Source organism: Chrysemys picta, chromosome 16 (assembly GCF_011386835.1).
Source record: "Chrysemys picta bellii isolate R12L10 chromosome 16, ASM1138683v2, whole genome shotgun sequence".
In the NCBI taxonomy this organism is placed as follows: Eukaryota; Metazoa; Chordata; order Testudines; family Emydidae; genus Chrysemys; species Chrysemys picta.
This window is the reverse complement of record NC_088806.1, coordinates 12,383,913-12,402,785: the sequence shown is the minus strand read 5'-3', so window position 1 is coordinate 12,402,785 and position 18,873 is coordinate 12,383,913. Positions and strand designations below refer to the sequence as shown.

At 51.7% G+C, this 18,873-nt stretch overlaps 2 protein-coding genes across 25 annotated transcripts in view; both read right to left on the bottom strand.

Annotated features, from left to right (window-relative positions):
• LOC103306853 (zinc finger protein 436-like) overlaps positions 1 to 18,873 on the bottom strand; it is a 495,746-nt gene that overhangs the window by 317,290 nt on the left and 159,583 nt on the right. The gene's annotated exons all lie outside the window — the stretch shown is intronic.
• On the bottom strand, positions 3,013 to 18,122 carry LOC101938625 (butyrophilin subfamily 1 member A1-like). Of its 8 annotated transcripts, none has more exons than XM_065570135.1 (6): positions 17,783 to 18,026; positions 15,031 to 15,128; positions 14,357 to 14,484; positions 8,269 to 8,384; positions 5,851 to 5,910; positions 3,013 to 4,645 (listed from the first exon to the last, which is right to left on the bottom strand). In XM_065570135.1, exons 4-6 carry the CDS (start codon positions 8,291 to 8,293, stop codon positions 3,969 to 3,971), a joined length of 762 nt encoding a protein of 253 aa, XP_065426207.1. In that variant the 5' UTR covers positions 8,294 to 8,384; positions 14,357 to 14,484; positions 15,031 to 15,128; positions 17,783 to 18,026; the 3' UTR covers positions 3,013 to 3,968. The 8 variants fall into 8 exon arrangements, with proteins under 8 accessions (XP_065426207.1, XP_065426206.1, XP_042718011.2 ...); XM_065570134.1 differs by lacking the exon at positions 17,783 to 18,026 and adding an exon at positions 17,296 to 17,474 and having other exon boundaries at positions 15,031 to 15,344; XM_042862077.2 differs by lacking the exon at positions 17,783 to 18,026 and adding an exon at positions 17,296 to 17,474.

Sequence of the window (18,873 nt, the reverse complement as noted above, 5' to 3'; positions counted from 1 at the left end):
CTAGTGGATCTGGTAGGTTCATTTCAAAAGGCCGTGTGGTGAAGCGATTGAGGTGCGGCGCTGCTGTATTAGAGAGACACCTGGAATTACGGTGTACATTTCTAATGGGGAAAGTAATTATGCATCGGAACGATTTCCCAAAGGGGGCGTGGTGGATTCTCCATCTCTGACATGTTTTTAAATCAAGGATGGATTTTTTTTTTCTAACTGATGCTCTAGGAATTAGTTTGGGGAAGCAGAGTGGCCCCTTCTGGCCTTAAAATCTGTGAAGAATCTGCCCAGCTTTGTCTGTGTTCACCTTCTGCACCCTCTCTTACCTCATCTGCGAAGCATAGGTAATGGTGACAGGTACTGCCCCAGGCTGTGAAGCCTCAGCCAGTAAAACTGCTGAGAAATACACAGACATGTTAACAGGGGCCAGGCAAAGCAGAAGAGATTAATTTGTGTTATTCTGCCTTCCAGCCCAGGGCAGTCTCCAGGGTGTGTTGGGGGGAGGTTCCGGCAACCAGCCATGGACAGGTTTTTGCTGGGTGTTCCAGGCCTAGCTCACAGCCTTTTAAAAGCAGGTTGTGTGTGAGTGTGGGGTGTCTGTATCTCAAGAACCCTTTGACCCCAAATGACTTCAAATTTGCACCTCTGGCCCTTGCGTGGCATATCAGGTGTGCAGCCAATCAGACTATGTATGTGAATGTAAAGAAAAAGTGTGAACGATGTGGTTGGAGAAAGACATGCTGTAGCCACCCAACAGTGACCAAAATATTACTAGGAATCCAGTGGCACCTTAAAGACTAACCGATTTATTTGGGCATAAGCTTTCGTGGGTAAAAAAACCCACTTCTTCAGATGCATGGAGATGCATTTCACTCCATGCAACTGAAGAAGTTGGGTTGTTTACCCACGAAAGCTTCTGCCCAAATAAATCGGTTAGTCTTTAAGGTGCCACCGGACTCCTCGTTGTTTTTGTGGATACAGACTAACACGGCTACCCCTCTGATATGTGACAAAATATTACTGCAGTTGATAATGTGAACTGGCTACTTTATTGAAAATTGCCTTCTGTTCCCTGGCAGCTGGAGGTTGCGAATAGATTTCTTTCACAAGGAGGTTGTTGTTGCTTTTTTTCTTGCAGGGGGAAGTCTCACTTGATTCTTTGATTTTATGGAATCATTCCTCAACCTTTGCCCGCAGAGTTTTCACTTAAAGTTACACAGGCTGCTTTTCTTCGAGTCCTGTCAAGGCATTTGCTTGTGGGGACTGTTTAGCATTTTAAGGCAGAGTCATATGGATTGAATACTCGCGGCGTGACAAAGTTAAAAACCAGAAGATAGAAATGAGCAAATGTACAGAATAAAGTTTATCTGAAGCCCACAGCACCCAAAGAATTAAACAGACTAAAATCGGAGCATTCCGCTGGTGGTTAGCACACTCTGCTGAGAAGCCTTTCTTCAACTCCTTTCTGGATGATGTTGGCAGACCCAGCACCAGCTCATGCCCAGACCCTGAGGCCTCGCCGAACCATCATAGCTGGCAACCAGTCCGGCTCTTGTGCGTGTTAGTGTGGTAAAAGAGGGGTTGGATTTTTAAAAAAGGCATTTAAATGTTATGAAATGCTTGAGTTGTTGCCTGCATTAATCTCACTTGTAATATCTGTCTCCCACATTATAAGGCAGGGGTCGGCAACCTTTCAGAAGCGCTGGGCCGAGTCTTCATTTATTCACGCTAATTTAAGGTTTCACGTGCCAGTCATACATTTTAACATTTTTAGAAGGTCTCTTTCTATAAGTCTATAATATAGAACCAAACTATTGTTGTATGTAAAGTAAATAAGGTTTTTAAAATGTTTAAGAAGCTTCATTTAAAATTAAATTAAAATGCAGAGCCCCCCGGACAGGCGGCCAGGACCTGAGCAGTGTGAGTGCCACTGAAAATCCGCACGCGTGCCGCCTTTGGCACGCGTGCCATAGGTTGCCTACCCCGTTATAAGGTAATAGTTAAATGTTTGCTCGGTAACTATAAAAATATTTGCTCTGCCACTGTAAACCATCAGGAGGGAGGCGTCATTAAGTGTGACATACTGGTCTATCACAAAAGGGGTCATCTCCTCGCCACCAAAAGGCGGCCCATAGACATCAGACAAGCCTCAGTGGTAGGGTTACCATACGTCTGGATTTTCCCGGACATGTCCGGCTTTTTGGGCCTCAAATCCCCGTCCGGGGGGAAATCCCCAAAAGCCGAACATGTCCGGGAAAATAGGGAGGGGCTGGTGCCGCTGGGTGCTGGGGCGGGGGCCGGGCCGGCGGTGCTGGGCCGGCGGTGCTTGGCCGGGGGCTGGCCCGGGGGTGCGGGGCCGGGGCCGGGCCGGCAGTGCTGGTCCGGGGGCCGGGCCGGGGCCGGGGGTGCTCGGCCGGGGGCTGCGGGGCTGGGGGCCGGGGCTGGGCCGGGGCCGGCAGTGCTGGGCTGGGGGCCGGGGCTGCTGGGCCGGGGGCCGGCACCCCAGGAGCCGAGCCAGGCTGGAGACGCTGGGGCCGGGGCTGGCCGCCGGCGGGAGCCGCTTGGTTGGGGGGGCCAGACTGGGCCGCGCCTCCTCCCCCCACCCCCCCCAGCTTACCTGCTGCCTGCTTCAGGCTTCCCGCGAATCAAATGTTCGCGGGAAGCAGGGGAGGGGGCAGAGTTGGGGCGGGGACTTTGGGGAATGGGTGGAGTTGGGGCGGGGCTGAGGGCGGGGCCCCGTGGAGTGTCCTCTTTTTGGACACTCAAAATATGGTAACCCTACTCATTGGACAAAAGACTTTGTTGATTCTTCCCCCACAGCCATGAAGAGGAGAGCTCACCCAATCAGCTTGAACTCCGGGAGCGGGGGCGGGGGGGGGGGGGGGAAGGAAATGAAAATCCCAGTTAAAAAAAAAATTATGTCTATGCTGCAGGAACTCTGAGGGGCAAAGAACCCTGCCAAGCCCAGGCCTCTGCCCCCAGCAAGCGCAGCTGGGACACGAAATGGGAAGAGACGGGGAGAATTGTTTGTAATGTTTTATTGACAATAAGTAACTGGACAGCTGGAGAGTAAAAGGCGGATGGGAAAGGAGATTCCCCAGCTACTGAGAACAGTTTTCTTCATGGCACCACAGTAGCACAAACATGCAGGAACTAACAGAAGGAATTACGGCGTAAGAGTCTCACTTGCAGGAACGTTTCATAAATCTCTGTGTCACTCATGTTCCCTTTTCTTCTCGGCATTTTTCTAGCCCTCACTTCCCATCCCTGTTTATTTTCCCGGGTCTCTCTCACTGTTCTCCCCTCCCTGCCGCAGATCATTGGCTTCTCCGTTCTTTCCCCTGATTTGATCCCTTCCCCTCTTTCTGCTGCCTGGCCGGTTCCCCTGCCAGGCATATTTTCCTTTCACACTTTTCATTTCTAATTTGTCACCATTTCTCCCAGACTCTCCCTTCATTCTTGTTTTATTTTAATTCCCATTTTCGTCTCGCTTCTCCTAGTCCCTCTGGTTAAACCCACCCTGCCCCTGCCAACCTCAGAAGTTTAAAAAAAAAAAATCATGAGACTGACCCGAAATGATGATTTTTTAAAAAGATTATATAATGGTTTTGGGTCTATCTGCACCCCTGCCCATCCCACGTGTGTGTGTGTGTGTGTGACAATTTCACAATGTGGCCAGCTGTCTGGGAGTTACAGAGGAAGGTGACTTTGGCCCCTGGGGGAGAGGTGCTGGCTGGGAGACCCCCGTGAGATCTAATGACACAGATTTGTACAAAACACTCCCTGCCCCCAACCCTCCAAATACTGGTGCTGCAGGGAGGAAGGGGGGAGGAGGTTTCAGGCGTCAGAGATAAAGTGCCAGGGGGGCTGGGGAGATGAGAGTCCTCCAGGGTCACAGAGACTGGGATGATAGCTAGCTAGAGACGCCCCTGGTCAGAGTCATCCTGGACCACAGAGAACAGTGTGCTCTCCCTCCGTCACTCCCTGCTCTCCGTGGCTTCAAAGTCCAGCGACTCCAGGGAGCCGGCAGGGTCGCAGAGCCCGCAGGGAGAAAATCGGTAGGATGACAGCAGTCCTCCACAGTCATAAAGACTAGGACACCGGAGACTAGGCAGGCCGGTTTTGGGGTCCCCTGGGGGACACAGCCTGAGCCGGGATCTCCACACCCAGAGCCAGGGGCGGATTCTCTCGCCGGGGATGGAGCCCGGCGGGAAAGTGAAGATCGGGGTCTCGCTAACCGCATCAGAAAACGTCACCTGCCCCCGTTCACAGTCCAGAGAAACCCGGATCCTGCTGGGGACCCGGCGCAGGGGCAGGCGGGTGGCTGGGGAGGTGAGAGCCCGGAACTGACCCCACCAGCCCCGCTCCACCGCCCAGATCCCCTCCTCAGGGTTAAGGTTGATCCATCCCTTCCTCCTCACAGACTCTCTGGCCACCCCCACTGCCCAATGTCCCCCCTCCTGCACCCTCACTTCCACCTCCCAGCAATGTCGCCCCGAGGTGAAGCCCTCGCTGCCCAGCACGCAGCGCTCAGAGTCAAATCGCTCTGGGTTGTCAGGCAGAACCCGCCGGGTGTGTCCCCATCTCACGCTTTTCCCATCCACAGAGAGGACAAGTTCGGGGTGAGCCGTGTCTGGATCCAGGGTCACATTCACTGCGGGGAGAAGAGAGAATCAGAGTGTTAGGGGCAGAGCTAGAGGCAACGGGGTCTTCCTAAAAGTGTGGTGGGGAGGAAGAGGCCCCACCCCCTATGTGCCCCCCCTCTGTGGCCCTGCCCCTCCTCTTCCTCCTAAGGCCCTGCCCCCCGGCCAATCCAGAAGTCGGAGCCAGGGACCCCAGGCCCCTCTACCATGATCTGGCTAAAAAGCTGCAGCCGGGTCATCATAAACTTGGGCGGCTGTGGGGAGCCGTGAGTCTCCACCTGCCCTGGGAGGGGGACCTCGGCGGGGGGCTGCTTTCAAGCCCCCCCCACTCCAGGCAGGTGGAGAGCCCACGGCTCCCCACAGCTGCCCGGGCGGCTCTTATCATGACCCGGCTGCAGCTTCCAGGCTGAGGAGGGGGCCGGGCCCATGGTGAAAAGCCAGGCCCATCCACTTTCAAAGGGGGGAGGCTCATGACCCCTTGGACCCCCCCCATTTTGGCACCCCTGGGCAAAGCACAGCCCAGGTGGAGGTGGGGGGGAAGGAGGTTGGGACCATTTCTCAGAGTCCCCAGCAGCCCTGTTCTGGCCGGGACCGTCCTGGGTCCCGGGGAGCTGCCTCTGCCCTGAGGCTGAGCAGAGGGGTCACTGCAGTTTCTCGTTTCTCGCTTTCCCAGCAGGAAGGTGTCAGGAGCTTTGAGTGAGGAGGGGGCAGGTACCAGCTTTAACCCCCAGCGGGAAGCTCCACTCCCCGGCCGGGGGGCCGAGAAGGAAGTGCAGCATTGGGGAAAAGCCACCCAAGACCAGAGAGGACCCGGTGGGGGCATTGGGTGGGGCAGCCCCCAGCCCCGAGAGTAGGGAGGGGAGCAGCACCCGAGGGACAGCATCCCCCCAATCCATGGAGCCGTGAGCAGCTCCAGCGGCAGAGCCCAGCCCTGCCCGGGGGAAAGGCCGGATGTCGGAGACGAGCCATGGGGTAAAGGCAAGGGCCGGTGACGGGGCTCTGCTCGGGTGCTGGGCAGGGAAGAGCGTTTCTGTTCAGGCTGGCGTCAGGACTGCCTGTGTGACTTCAGCGTGGGGATCCCCTCATTGTGTTTCTATGCCGGGCTGGGTGTGATGGTCGGCGTCGGTTTGGTTGGTAACTTCAGCTACCCTCCCACGAAGACATTTTCGCTGGAGTTTTCTCATGGTTGAAAGACAATCTCCACCGGCAAACTCACCCTGTCTGTGTGCTCCTAGGGGTTCCCCTCTTTTTGTCTCCAGTTTAGGCGGCAGAGTGGCTGGAGGGGGAAAGGAGAAACGAGAGGGGATTTCAGGCATTCCTATTTATAACAGCATTCCCACTCTGAACTCATAGAGCTATGTGTTAATCACGACAGAGAAACAGACACAGACACACACTCAGGTATTTAATATAAATTAATCTGAAACCTTCTCTTCCCTCTCATAAGAACGGCCATACTGGGTCAGACCAAAGGTCCATCTAGCCCAGTATCCTGTCTTCCGACAGTGCCCAATGCCAGGTGCCCCAGAGGGAATGAACAGAACAGGTAATGATCAAGTGATTCATCATCCCCTGTGGCTCATTTCCCTGCTCCTGGCAAACAGAGGCGAGGGCCACCATCCCTGCCCATCCTGGCTAATAGCCATTGAGGGACCATTCAGGCATCTCCCAGCCATGCAATCAAAGCCATGAAGCCTCACAACCATCGTAGGACATACAATCTGTGAGAGAGAGAGTTACTTTTCCTTCATCCGCCCCTTCAGACTCCAGCTGGTTTGTTTCATTCATTTGCTGCCTTTTGTCATAAACTAGACCCAGATGACGCAAAGATTTTTATCATAACAGGAACTTTACCCACTCAGGTCCCTTTGACACTAACAGGATGTTCAGAGCTTGCGAAATCCCTGGCTCTAATTGTGAGCTGTTGGGTCTGTTTACTCAGCGTCTCTACAGAGAACGACACAAGGGGGCCCTCGTCCACCATAGGCAGAAATATGAACAATAATAGAATCATTTTATCCATGGGGGAAACTGAGGCAGGGGGAAGGTTGGCTCACTGGGCCTGTATCGGCTACAAGAGAGAGGGGAGCCCATTTGTGACTCCGCTCTTCAGTGGCTGCAGGGCCTGGTGCAGAGCTTGGCACGGGCTAAGAAGAAGCCAGCCAGAGTTACATCCCTATTAGGGGGTCCCCATGTGTCTTGGCCAGCGTGCGGAGTACCAGAGTCCCAGCTTGTCGCTGCCCACCTCCCTCTAACTGTGGTCCACCCCCTTCCTCTTCCACCCCGCCTGCGACACACGACTGGATCAGAGCGATGGACTGGATCCAGATTGAACACGTGGCCTTTAATTGTGGGTGCCAACCTTTAAGCCCCTGCGGTCTGGTTCTCAGAGGGGTTGGGCACCTGTAGCTCCCACTGATTTCTGCAGCTGTGGGTGCTAAACAGCTCTGGAGTTCTCAAGTTGGGAAAGAAACACTGGTGGCCAAAATTAGGCCATTTTGCTCAATATGGGCCTGAATATTGTGATCTTTGGTAAGTCATGAATTGATGCGAGACATCTTGGTCCCTGGGCCCCGGCTACATCGTTCTCTGCTTTCCACTGTTTATTACATTAAGCATTGGGAATTGGTATGTGGGTCATTTCTTCTGCTCAAGTTTGGACGGACCGAGACTGTGTGATTATGCCGACTTGCTTGGCTTTGGCCCAGTGAGGAGTTTGCTTGACACAAGGAATTGTTGTTTTAAGTGACCTTGTTCTTAAGTGATGTGCTCATAGATTGCTATGTAACAGAGGGGTAGCCGTGTTAGTCTGAATCTGTAAAAAGCAACAGAGGGTCCTGTGGCACCTTTAAGACTAACAGAAAAGGTGCCACAGGACCCTCCGTTGCTTTTTATAAATCGCTATGTGGCACAAAGAGATGTTTCGACCGCACAATGTGCTGACAGACAACAGATCCCCAAAATGTCCTGCCCAAGAGCAGTTAACAAGGTCGAACAACCCCCAGGTACAGAAAAGGGTCAAAGTGACCTATGCATAATCAATGGTAATCAACCAATCAGAAAAGAGAACAACAACATGAAACTATCTTGGACAGCAAAACCCTTGGCCTTAAAAAGTTGGTGTATGTGTTTTATATGAGTTACATAAGTTATTTAATATTCGTAACACTCAAAGGTGATTGGAAAAGAACTAACACATATATAATTTGGATGTGTATAACGTCGGACATTGTAAGGGGTAGTCAGAGCGTCGTAGGAGAAATCCGCCGATGCCCCAGGAGATGGTAACTGGCCAGTATTTCTTTGTCATTTCTTATTTTAATAGTAATTGTAATGGCAAGGCATGCTTGTGGTACACATAAAGGTTTGAATTCATAAACCTGAGTGTTTTGGTCCCCAAGCTTATGCTCAAATAAATCTGTTAGTCTTGAAGGTGCCACAGGACTCCTGGTTGTTTTTGTGGATACAGACTAACACGGCTACGCACTGATACTTGGTCCCCAAGCGTGTGGCATTCTCACCCAACAATTAAATAGATGCATCATCTAACTATGAACCAACTGGCCAGACCCATTCTCCTCCCACTGTCTCACAGGTTTATCCCAATTTCCCCTCCTAGATCCCTTCTAGGTACCTTTGAATTTCCTCAGAATCTCCATGAGAGCATTAGTTTTCTGGGAGAAATCACTGAGTCTCACTTCCAGTTCAGGAGAAATCTCCACTGGCTGCTGGAACTTCCCCGTCTCCCGCCTGTACAGGAACAATTTCACATGGTTATATTTCATTTAGTGACTCATTATAAGTTCTTGCCAGTGAGTCGCTGCTGTAATGGGCCTGGAGTTAGAATTCCTCTACTCGTCCCAGCTTCACAGCAGAGCAACCTTCCCCCAGAGATCCGATTCATAGTCTTCAACTCTGGCCTGGACAGACCCGCTCTGGGGATAAAAGGGGAAATGGGTCATAGAATATATCATAGATGATTAGGGTTGGAAGGGACCTCAGGAGGTATCTAGTCCAACCCCCTGCTCAAAGCAGGACCAACACCAACTAAATCATCCCGGCCAGGGCTTTGTCAAGCCGGGCCTTAAAAACCTCTAAGGAAGGAGATTCCACCACCTCCCTAAGTAACCCATTCCAGTGCTTCACCACCCTCCTAGTGAAAAACTTTTTCCTAATATCCAGCCTAGACCTCCCCCACTGCAACTTGAGAACATTACTCCTTGTTCTGTCATCTGCTACCACTGAGAACAGCCACGCTACATCCTCTTCGGAACCCCCTTCAGGTTGTTGAAGGCTGCTATCAAATCCCCCCCACTCTTCTCTTCTGCAGAGTAAACAAGCCCAGTTCCCTCAGCCTCTCCTCATAACTCATGTGTTCCAGTCCCCTAATCATTTTTGTTGCCCTCCGCTGGACTATCTCCAATTTTTCCACATTCTTCTTGTAGTGTGGGGCCCAAAACTGGACACAGTACTCCAGATGTGGCCTCACCAGTGCCGAATAGAGGGGAATAATCACTTCCCTCGATCTGCTGGCAATGCTCCTACTAATGCAGCCCAATATGCCGTTGGCCTTCTTGGCAACAAGGGCACACTGTCGACTCATATCCAGCTTCTCATCCACTGTAACCCCTAGGTCCTTTTCTGCAGAACTGCGGCCTAGCCACTCAGTACCCAGCCTGTAGTGGTGCAGGACCTCCATGGCCAATTCACTCCTTCACCTCCAGGCTCTCAGGGACAGGAGGTTCCCATGTTAAGTGTTGTAAAAATTTGCCCACTAAAGACCGCAGGGATGTAATATCTCCAGGAAATACTTTCGGTCGATCTATCCACTGATTGGATAATTCCAGAGTCTTCCATAAAAGGGTGAGAACTTCAGGATTTGTATCAATAATGTGACCTCCCCCACATATTTGGCTGTAGAGCCCCGGGGAGATGCGGTGCTAACATCCTCTCCAAGCTCTTTCCCAGCATTGTGAAGTGTGAGGGGGCGTGAGGGAGAGCCATGTATCTGCTCAGGGTAGATCCAACATCCTAGAGCAGAGAGAGAGAATTTCAGCACTACCTGACACACATTTTATATTCCAAGGAAGGGATATTGCAAATATAGAATCGTAGGACTGGAAGGGACCTCGAGAGGTCATCTAGGCCAGTCCCCTGCATTCAAGGCAGGACTAAGTATTATCTAGACTATCCCTGACAGGTGTTTGTCCAGCCTGCTCTTAAAAATCCCCAAGGATGGAGATTCCACAACCGCCCTAGGCAATTTATTCCAGTGTTTAACCATCCTGACAGTTAGGAAGTTTTTCTTAATGTCCAACCTAAACCTTCCTTGCTGCAATTTAAGCCCATTGCTTCTTGTCCTATCCTCAGAGGTTAAGGAGAACAATTCTTCTCCCTCCTCCTTGTAACAACCTTTTACGTCCTTGAAAACTGTGATCATGTCCCCTCTCAGTCTTCTCTTCTCCAGACTAAACAAACCCAGTTTTTTCAATCTTCCCTCATAAGTCATGTTTTCTAGACCTTTAATCATTTTTTATCATAGAATCATAGAATCATAGAATATTGGAGTTGGAAGGGACCTCAAGAGGTCATCTAGTCCAACCCCCTGCTCAAAGCAGGACCAATTCCCAGCTAAATCATCCCAGCCAGGGCTTTGTCAAGCCGGGCCTTAAAAACCTCCAAGGAAGGAGACTCCACCACCTCCCTAGGTAACGCATTCCAGTGTTTCACCACCCTCCTAGTGAAATAGTTTTTCCTGATATCCAACCTGGACCTCCCCCACTGCAACTTGAGACCATTGCTCCTTGTTCTGTCATCTGCCACCACTGAGAACAGCCGAGCTCCATCCTCTTTGGAACCCCCCTTCAGGTAGTTGAAGGCTGCTATCAAATCCCCCCTCATTCTTCTCTTCTGGAGACTAAACAATCCCAGTTCCCTCAGCCTCTCCTCATAAGTCATGTGCTCCAGACCCCTAATCATTTTTGTTGCCCTCCGCTGGACTCTTTCCAATTTTTCCACATCCTTCTTGTAGTGTGGGGCCCAAAACTGGACACAGTATTCCAGATGAGGCCTCACCAATGTCGAATAAAGGGGAACGATCACGTCCCTCGATCTGCTGGCAATGCCCCTACTTATACAGCCCAAAATGCTGTTAGCCTTCTTGGCAACAAGAGCACACTGTTGACTCATATCCAGCTTCTCGTCCACTGTGACCCCTAGGTCCTTTTCTGCAGAACTGCTACCTAGCCATTCGGTCCCTAGTCTGTAGCAGTGCATGGGATTCTTCCGTCCTAAGTGCAGGACTCTGCACTTGTCCTTGTTGAACCTCATCAGGTTTTTTTCGGCCCAATCTTCTAATTTGTCTAGGTCCCTCTGTATCCGATCCCTACCCTCTATGATCTTCTCTGGACTCTCTCCAATTTGTCCACATCTTTCCTGAAATGTTGTGCCCAGAACTGGACACAATACTCCACTGAGGCCTAATCAGTGTGGAGTAGAGCGGAAGAATTACTTCTCGTGTCTTGCTCACAACACTCCTGCTAATACATCCCAGAATGATATTTGCTATTTTTTGCAACAGTGTAACTCTGTTGACTCATATTTAGTTCATGATCCACTATGACCCCCAGATCCCTTTCCACAGTACTCCTCCCTAGGCAGTCATTTCCCATTTTGTATGTGTGCAACTCACTGTTCCTTACTAAGTGAAGTACTTTGCATTTGTCTTTATTGAATTTCATCCTATTTACTTCAGACCATTTCTCCAGTTTGTCCAGATCATTTTGAATTTTAATCCTATCCTCCAAAGAACTTGCAACCCCTCCCAGTTTGGTATCATCAGCAAACTTTATAAGTGTACTCTCTATGCCATCATCTAAATCATTGATGAAGATATAGAACAGAACTGGACCCAGAACTGATCCCTATGGGACCCTACTTGTTATGCCCTTCCAGCATGACTGTGAACCACTGATAACTACTTTCTGGGAATGATTTTCCAACCAGTTATGCACCCACCTTATAGTAGCTCCATCTAGGTTATATTTCACTAGTTTGTTTAGGAGAAGGTCATGCGAGACAGTATCAAAAGCCTTACTAAAGTCAATCCCATTGACTCTGGCCACTAGGCCTCACTCCCCTGCATACCAGGGTTACCCTGTTGATTTTAATCCTTAGACCTCTGCACCTCGAGGTAAAGGATGGCTTGAGGGACAGGGTGAACTCACCCTGCACTGGACGGGGCACCCACCCCGCCACATATGGTAGGGAATGTGAGCAACGGTCATTGAGAGGCCTGCATTAAGAAGCCCAGGAAGAGAGAAGACATGTTTTCCCCCTTATGGATACTTGTACTTCGCCACTCGGGGAATCTTAGGCCTCGAAATGGAGTCAGATAAAGACATTAAGCTGACTGCTCTGCAATTCCCTGGGTTGTCCTTAGTTCCCCTACAGATCAGCACTAGATTTGCCCTTTTCCAGTCCTCTGGAATCTCTCCCGTCTTCCATGACTTGGGCTCAGATACCTCCTCAGTCAGCTCATTGCGTATTGTAGGATGTATTTCATTGGGCCCTGGTGACTTGAAGACACCTAACTTGTCTAAGTCATTTTTAATTTGTTTTTTCCCCATTTTAGTCATTCAATCGCTACTAATCTTTTTGGTAAAAACTGGAAAAAAAAAAAGTCATGTAGCACTTCTGCCATTTCCACATTTTCTGTTATTGTTTTTTCTCTCTCACTGAGTAATGGGCCTATCTTGTCCTTGGTCTTCCTCTTGTTTCTAATGTATTTGCAGAATGTTTTCTTGTTACCCTTTATGTCTCTAGCTAGTTTAATCTTGTTTTGCGCCTTGGCCTTTCTAATTTTGTCCCTACATACTTGTGTTAAGTTTATATTCATCCTTTCTAATTTGACCTATTTCCACTTTTTGTAGGACTTTTTTTTTTTTTTGAGTTTGACCATTGCAGATCTCCTGGTTAAGCCATGGTGGTCTCTTGACATACTTCCTATCTTTCCTACTCAGTGCAATAGTTTGCTCTTGTGCCCTTAATAATGTCTCTTTGAAAAACTGCCAACTCTCTTGAATTGTTTTTCCCCTTAGACTTGCTTCCAATAGGATCTTCCCTACCAACTTGCGGAGTTTTCTAAAGTCTGCCTTCTTGAAATCCATTGTCTTTATTGTTCTTTTTTCCCCTCCTACCATTCTTTAGAATCATGAACTCCACCATTTCATGATCACTTCCACCCAAGCTGCCTTCCACTTTCAAATTCTCAACCAGCTCCTCCCTATTTGTCAAAATTAAATCTAGAACAGCCTCTCCCCTGGTAGCTGTCTCCACCTTCTGAAATATATATTTTTTTGCCAATGCATTCCAAGAACTTATTGGATAATCTGTGCCCTCTTGTGTTTTTTTCCCAACAGTTGTCTGGGTAGCTGAAGTCCCCCATCACCACCAAGTCCTGTGCTTTGGATGATTTTGTTAGTTGTTTAAAAAAAGCCTCATCCACCTCTTCTTCCTGGTTTGGTAGTCTACAGTAAACCCCTACCACGACATCACCCTTGTTTTTTACCCCTTTTATCTTTAGCCAGAAACTTTCACAGGTCTGTCTCCTATTTCCATCTCAACCTCAGTCCAAGCGTATACGTCTTTGATATATAAGGCAAAACCTCCTCCCTTTTTTCCCAGCCTGTCCTTCCTGAGCAAGCTGTACCCTTCTATACCAATATTCCAGTCACGTGTATTATCCCACCAGGTCTCTGTGAGGCCAACTATGTTAGGGTTACCATATTTTGAGTGTCCAAAAAGAGGACACTCCACGGGGCCCCGGTCCCGCCCCAACTCCACCCCTTCCCCACAGTCCCCGCCCCAACTCCGCCCCCTCCCCTGCTTCCCACGAACATTTGATTCGCGGGAAGCCTGAAGCAGGCAGCAGGTAAGCGGGGGGCTGGGTGGGGGGAGGAGGCGCGGCCCAGTCTGGCCCCCCTGGCGTCTCCAGCCTGGCTCGGCTCGGGCCCTTGGGTGCCGGCCCCGGGCCAGCCCCCGGTCGAGCACCCCCGGCCTGGGCCCAGCACCGCCGGCCCGGCCCCAGCCCGCCCCAGCACTGCCGGCCCGGCCCAGCACCGCCGGCCCGGCCCCGGCCCCCGGCCGAGCACCGCCGGCCCAGCCCCGGCCCCCGGCCCAGCGCCCCTGGCCCAGCACCGCCGGCCCAGCCCCGGCCCCCGGCCCAGCACCCCCGGCCCGGCCCCCAGCCCCCGGCCCGGCACCGCCGGCCCAGCCCCGGCCCCCGGCTCAGTACCGCCGGCCCCCGGCCCAGCACCGCCGGCCCAGCCCCTGGCCCGGCCCAGCACCTCCGGCCCCGGCCCAGCACCGCCGGGCCCGCCCCGGGCCCCGGCCCCCGGCCCAGCACCCCCGCCCCGCATGTCCCGATTTTCCCGGACATGTTAGCCTTTTTGGGATTTCCCCCCGGACGGGGATTTGAGGCCCAAAAAGCCGGACATGTCCGGGAAAATCCGGACGTATGGTAACCCTAAACTATGTCATAGTTGTGTTTATTTACCAGCATTTCTAGTTCTGCTTATTCCCCATACTTCTTGCATTCGTGTACAGACAACTAAGATGCTGATTTGATTTCCCCTCATGTTCTCTCTCGTTTCTCCTATGTCCCTGCTATAACGGCCCCTGCTCCCCACAGATACTTCCTTCTATCTCACTGATCAACTCACGGAGTTTGTGAAGATACGGAACAAAAATATCCCCAATCTCCTTGTCCAGCTTTTCCAGCAGGGGTCACTCTTATTCCTCCAAGAACTGAAATTCAGACAATTTTCTGTCCCTCCTTTTCTATCTGTTTCTGTAAAACAATAGGAAAAGAGCTGGTTGGGATCATGAAGGCAGCCAGGGTTTTTTTTCAGGGAGTTACAGCGTGTGTAGGAGGGAGAACTTCTTTGCAAACCCTGAGATTTTTGACACTCAACTCTACCCTGTGGTTCTTGGGAGAGGATCCTCTCCCACCTTTGCCTTTTAGCCCCAATAGCTCTGCCAAGGGATGTTTCCATGTCGGACGTGGTTAAGATGTTGTGTTACCAGTGGCCTCTGGGAAGGGAGATCCAGAGTCGCTGGACTCAGCATTACACCGACAGAGATGCCAGAGGGGGGAAAAACAGAATCAAATGATCCAACCGTGCAAGAAATGACACAAATACAGCGAAAGCCACAAGGGCTAGAAATGAACTCATTCCCTGAAATGAAACCTTAGCTTCTGCCCATGAATCTAACACAGAAAATCTATGATGATGGAGAAACACACACCAGCCGACATTCATCAAGGCCACCGAGGAATCTGCCTACAAACAGACCTCTCAGCACAAATCTCCATGGGTCAATAACAGGCACCTACCAGGCACTCCTGACTTGTCCCCTCTGCAGTCACTTTAAATCCCAGGAGCTTTTTTTCTCTCTTCCCTCAGAGTCTTCAGATGGGCCTGAATTTTTTTGCTGTAGGAACAGAGATGCTTTGGGAGGTTTCATGTTGAGAGGGGTGTGTAGTAGATGTGCTGATTTGTGTTAAGCATGGGTGGGGTTTGCCTTGGCGCTGTCCAATGCCCTAGAGTTCCTATTCCTACGTAAAGCTCCTGGAAGCAGTGGATTCTGGGAGGTCTCAAAAGGCTGCACGGTGGGACGAACAGAACCACTTTCGCTTATCCTTGGCCACTGTGCACAAGAAAACAGCTCAGACTGGCACAGGTCAGCACCAACCAGAGGCTAGTTTTGTTGCAACCAGGTCTAATCCTAGTGGTATTTGTGCCTGGGATCTTTATCAAGGAGTCTCTTCCTCCCATACTTCATCACTGCTGGGGCAGCGGCATGGCCTAGTGGTCAGTGCCCCAGGCTGCGAACAGACCTGGGTTCTAGGCCTGGCTCTTCCCCTGACCTACTGGGTGACTTTGGAAAAATCACTGCTTTCTCCTCCCCCCCCATTAGGCCATCACCTGTGATATCTGTCCCTCACTTTTGAGGTCAGAGATCATCTGGGGTCTGAAGTGGCTGCCGAGATGGAAATAATAATAAATACTGTGATACAAAACAGTAACAATAACAGCGTTTCAGAGTGGTAGCCGTATTAGTCTGTATCAGCAAAAGCAACGCGGAGTCCTTGTGGCACCCTAGAGACTAACAAATGTATTTGGGCATAAGCTTTCGTGGGCTAGAACCCACTTCATCGGATGCATAGAGTGGAAAATACAGTAGCAGGTATATACACACAGTACATGAACAGATGGGAATTGCCTCACCGAGTGGAGGGCAACTCCCATCTTTTCATGTACTGTGTAAATAACAGCCTTGTAACTCCCCCTTCTCCAGTCTGAAGGCAACGCTCCCACATCGTCTGGCTTGCAGCTCTCGTGAGGTAAACCTCACTGATCCTTTAACAGCTTCTGTGCTGTAACCAGTTCCCCGTATTTCACCAGCGGGAGCTGGTTTTGAAAAGGATTCAGCTCCTCAGATAAGTATCGGGGGGGCAGCCGTGTTAGTCTGTATCCACAAAAACAACGAGGAGTCGGGTGGCACCTTAAGGACGAACAGATTTATTTGGGCATAAGCTTTCGTGGGTAAAAAAACCCACTTCTTCATTTTTTGTCTTGCTCACCACACTGCCAGAACATTTACTTTTATCGCCTCTCCCGTACAACGAAGGCTGACTGATGCAGTTACCACAGTGGCAGGTGAAATGACATTGTATTTAAAATCCAGACTTATACCTCACCCCACCTCGTACACTTCTGGGCAGCCTCGTCTATGGGAACCACGGGTGAGTTCTGTGAGCCGGAGACAGACGGCAAACCAGACAGACAGAACTTTGATCCTCTTCCCAGAATGGTTTCAGAGTCTCCTGGTGCTTCCCACACCCCCTTTTCCCTCCTGATCCCTTTGCTGCCGGCAAACTCAGCCGTTTGACTACTTCTACGACAGCACTTTTAAAAGGGCCCAATAGTTTAGGAACCCCTTTGTGAAATAAATGACCCTGCCCAGGGTAAATCCGGCTTTCCTGAGCTCGGCGACAGCCCCCGTCTGCAGCACCCACCGGGCGCTTCCCCTTCCTGGCACCGACTCCTGCTGTTCGCTGAGAGCCGGGAGCCCCCTGGGAGAGTCACGCCACCCCCCCACCAATCCCCCCACAGCTGCCCCTCCCCCAACCCCCCCACCAATCCCCCATCTGCCCCTCCCCCAATCCCTCCCCAGCCCCCATCTGCCCCTCCCCCACCCCCCCACCAATCCCCCACACACCTGCCCCTCCCCCAGCCCCCCCACCAATCCCGCATCTGCCCCTCCCCCAACCCCCATCTGCCCCTCCCCCAATCCCCCTCCCCCAGCCCCCCACCAATCCCCCCCACATCTGCCCCCCAGCCCCCCCACCAATCCCCCTCCCCCAGCCCATCTGCCCCTCCCCCAATCCCCCCCCGCCAGCCCCCCACCAATCCCCCCCACATCTGGCCCTTTCCCTGCCCCCCCAACAATCCCCCCATCTGCCCCTCCCCCAACCCTCCTCCCCCAGCCCCCCATCTGCCCCTCCCCCAACCCCTCCGCCAGCCCCCAGCAATCCCCTGCCACATCTGCCCCTTCCCCAGCTCCCCGCCAAATCTGCCCCTCCCCCCAGCCTCACCTCTGCTCCTCCGGCAGCTCCCGGGGTTCCCCCCCAGGCCCGGGGGGTGCAGTGCGGTCCCCGCTCCCCTCCCGGCCGGGTGCTGCGGGGCCGGGCTGGGCTGGGCGCTCGCAGGGGCGATGACCGTGGAGAAAACAGCTTCTCTCCGCCCCATCAGCTGCCACGGAGCAGCCTCAGTAACAGCAGCTGATTCCCCCCCCCCCTCAGCTCCCTGCAATTCCCCGGGGGGGTCGTGCAGGGGCCAGAGCGTGTCCCGAGGGGGTAAAACAGGGGACAGAGGGGGGCAGGGGGCAGGCTCCGGGGCGGGGGGCAGGAGCTGGGGGGCAGAAAGGGGGAAGCACTGGGGGGATCCCCAGGAGGAGGAGGGGCACAGGGGGGGTTAAAATTTTGGGGTGAGGAGCCACCTGCTGTGGTCTCCAAAATAGGGCGTGGGTGGGTGGCTTTGGGGTCCTGGCTTGGGTCCATCCCAGCAGCACCCTCCACTCACCGCCGCCCCGGCCCCCACGCCTGCAAGGGTGGCCAGCCCTCCAGGACTGAACGATTCCTCTTTCGTGAAAGACGATGTCATGCGAGTCAACCTCCAACCAAAACTGGCAACCTTAACGCCGGCCCACACCCGCTCTTCTCCGTCTGCAGCGAGAGACTGAGGTGCCAAGGGGCCCTGGAGTCAGGGAAATATTTTGCACGGACGCAAAAGCTGCCATAAAGCCAACTGGCACTTTTCACGTGTGTTTCTGATGCATCACAGAATTACTGCTCCGTTTCCGTAGGATTCCCACGCCTGCACAGGGCCTCACTGCAGCTGTTCCACCTTTGCCTGTTCTGGGCTCCCTTCCCCGTCATCCACGGGAAATACAGTTTCACCCCTTTTAATTTAGTTTAAAAAATAGTATAATGTTTATGACCATGTGTTTGGTGCTGTACAAACAACAGGACCATGCGATAGCTTCCCTCAGGCGATGGCAGGCCAAGGCCAGCTGGGATGTCTCTCTTCATTTATCCATCCGTCTGTAATGTTAGTTTTTCTCTGCATCCTGCGTCTGTCTCATGGCTAGGCGTTAGAGCCAGTCCAAATCCTTAAAAGGTCTATCTCTGTAGAACAAAGTGTCTCTCTCTCCGTTTCATGGGTTATGGGGTTCTCACAGCATACTTTTTGGTGGCCGCTCTGAAAATTTTTCCTAAAATACTTAATTAACTTTAGGAAAAACAAATAAATATGCACATATATACATGTCTATATCATTGTCATTTATTTGTGTAGTTTTTTTTTTTTTTTGCAGACTCAATAATAATAATGTACCGGTATCAGAGGGGTAGCCGTGTTAGTCTGGATCTGTAAAAAGCAACAGAGAGTCCTGTGGCACCTTATAGACTAACAGACGTATAGGAGCATAAGCTTTCGTGGGTGAATACCCGCTTCGTCAGACGCATGATGCATAATGTACTCTATTCTTTACTGGACCTACACAGAATAGAAACAAAAATAAGGCGCTTTGCATGTTTGATTTTTTTTTTTTTTTTTTTAGATTGCTAGTTAGTAAGTCTGCTCCTGTGAAAAGTGATAGTTGTATATTTGTT

Bases quoted from the DNA above. Each gene is read 5' to 3' on its own strand.
- LOC101938625 (XM_065570133.1), bottom strand. From the start codon at position 17,449: ATGGGGCGGAGAGAAGCTGTTTTCTCCACGGTCATCGCCCCTGCGAGC. The intron at 5,911-17,295 runs GTGAGGCTGGGG...TTCCCCCTCCAG, and splicing joins GAGCTGCCGGAGGAGCAGAG to CCACTCTGCCGCCTAAACTG. The intron at 4,646-5,850 runs GTGAGTTTGCCG...TTCTCCCCGCAG, and splicing joins CCTAGGAGCACACAGACAGG to TGAATGTGACCCTGGATCCA.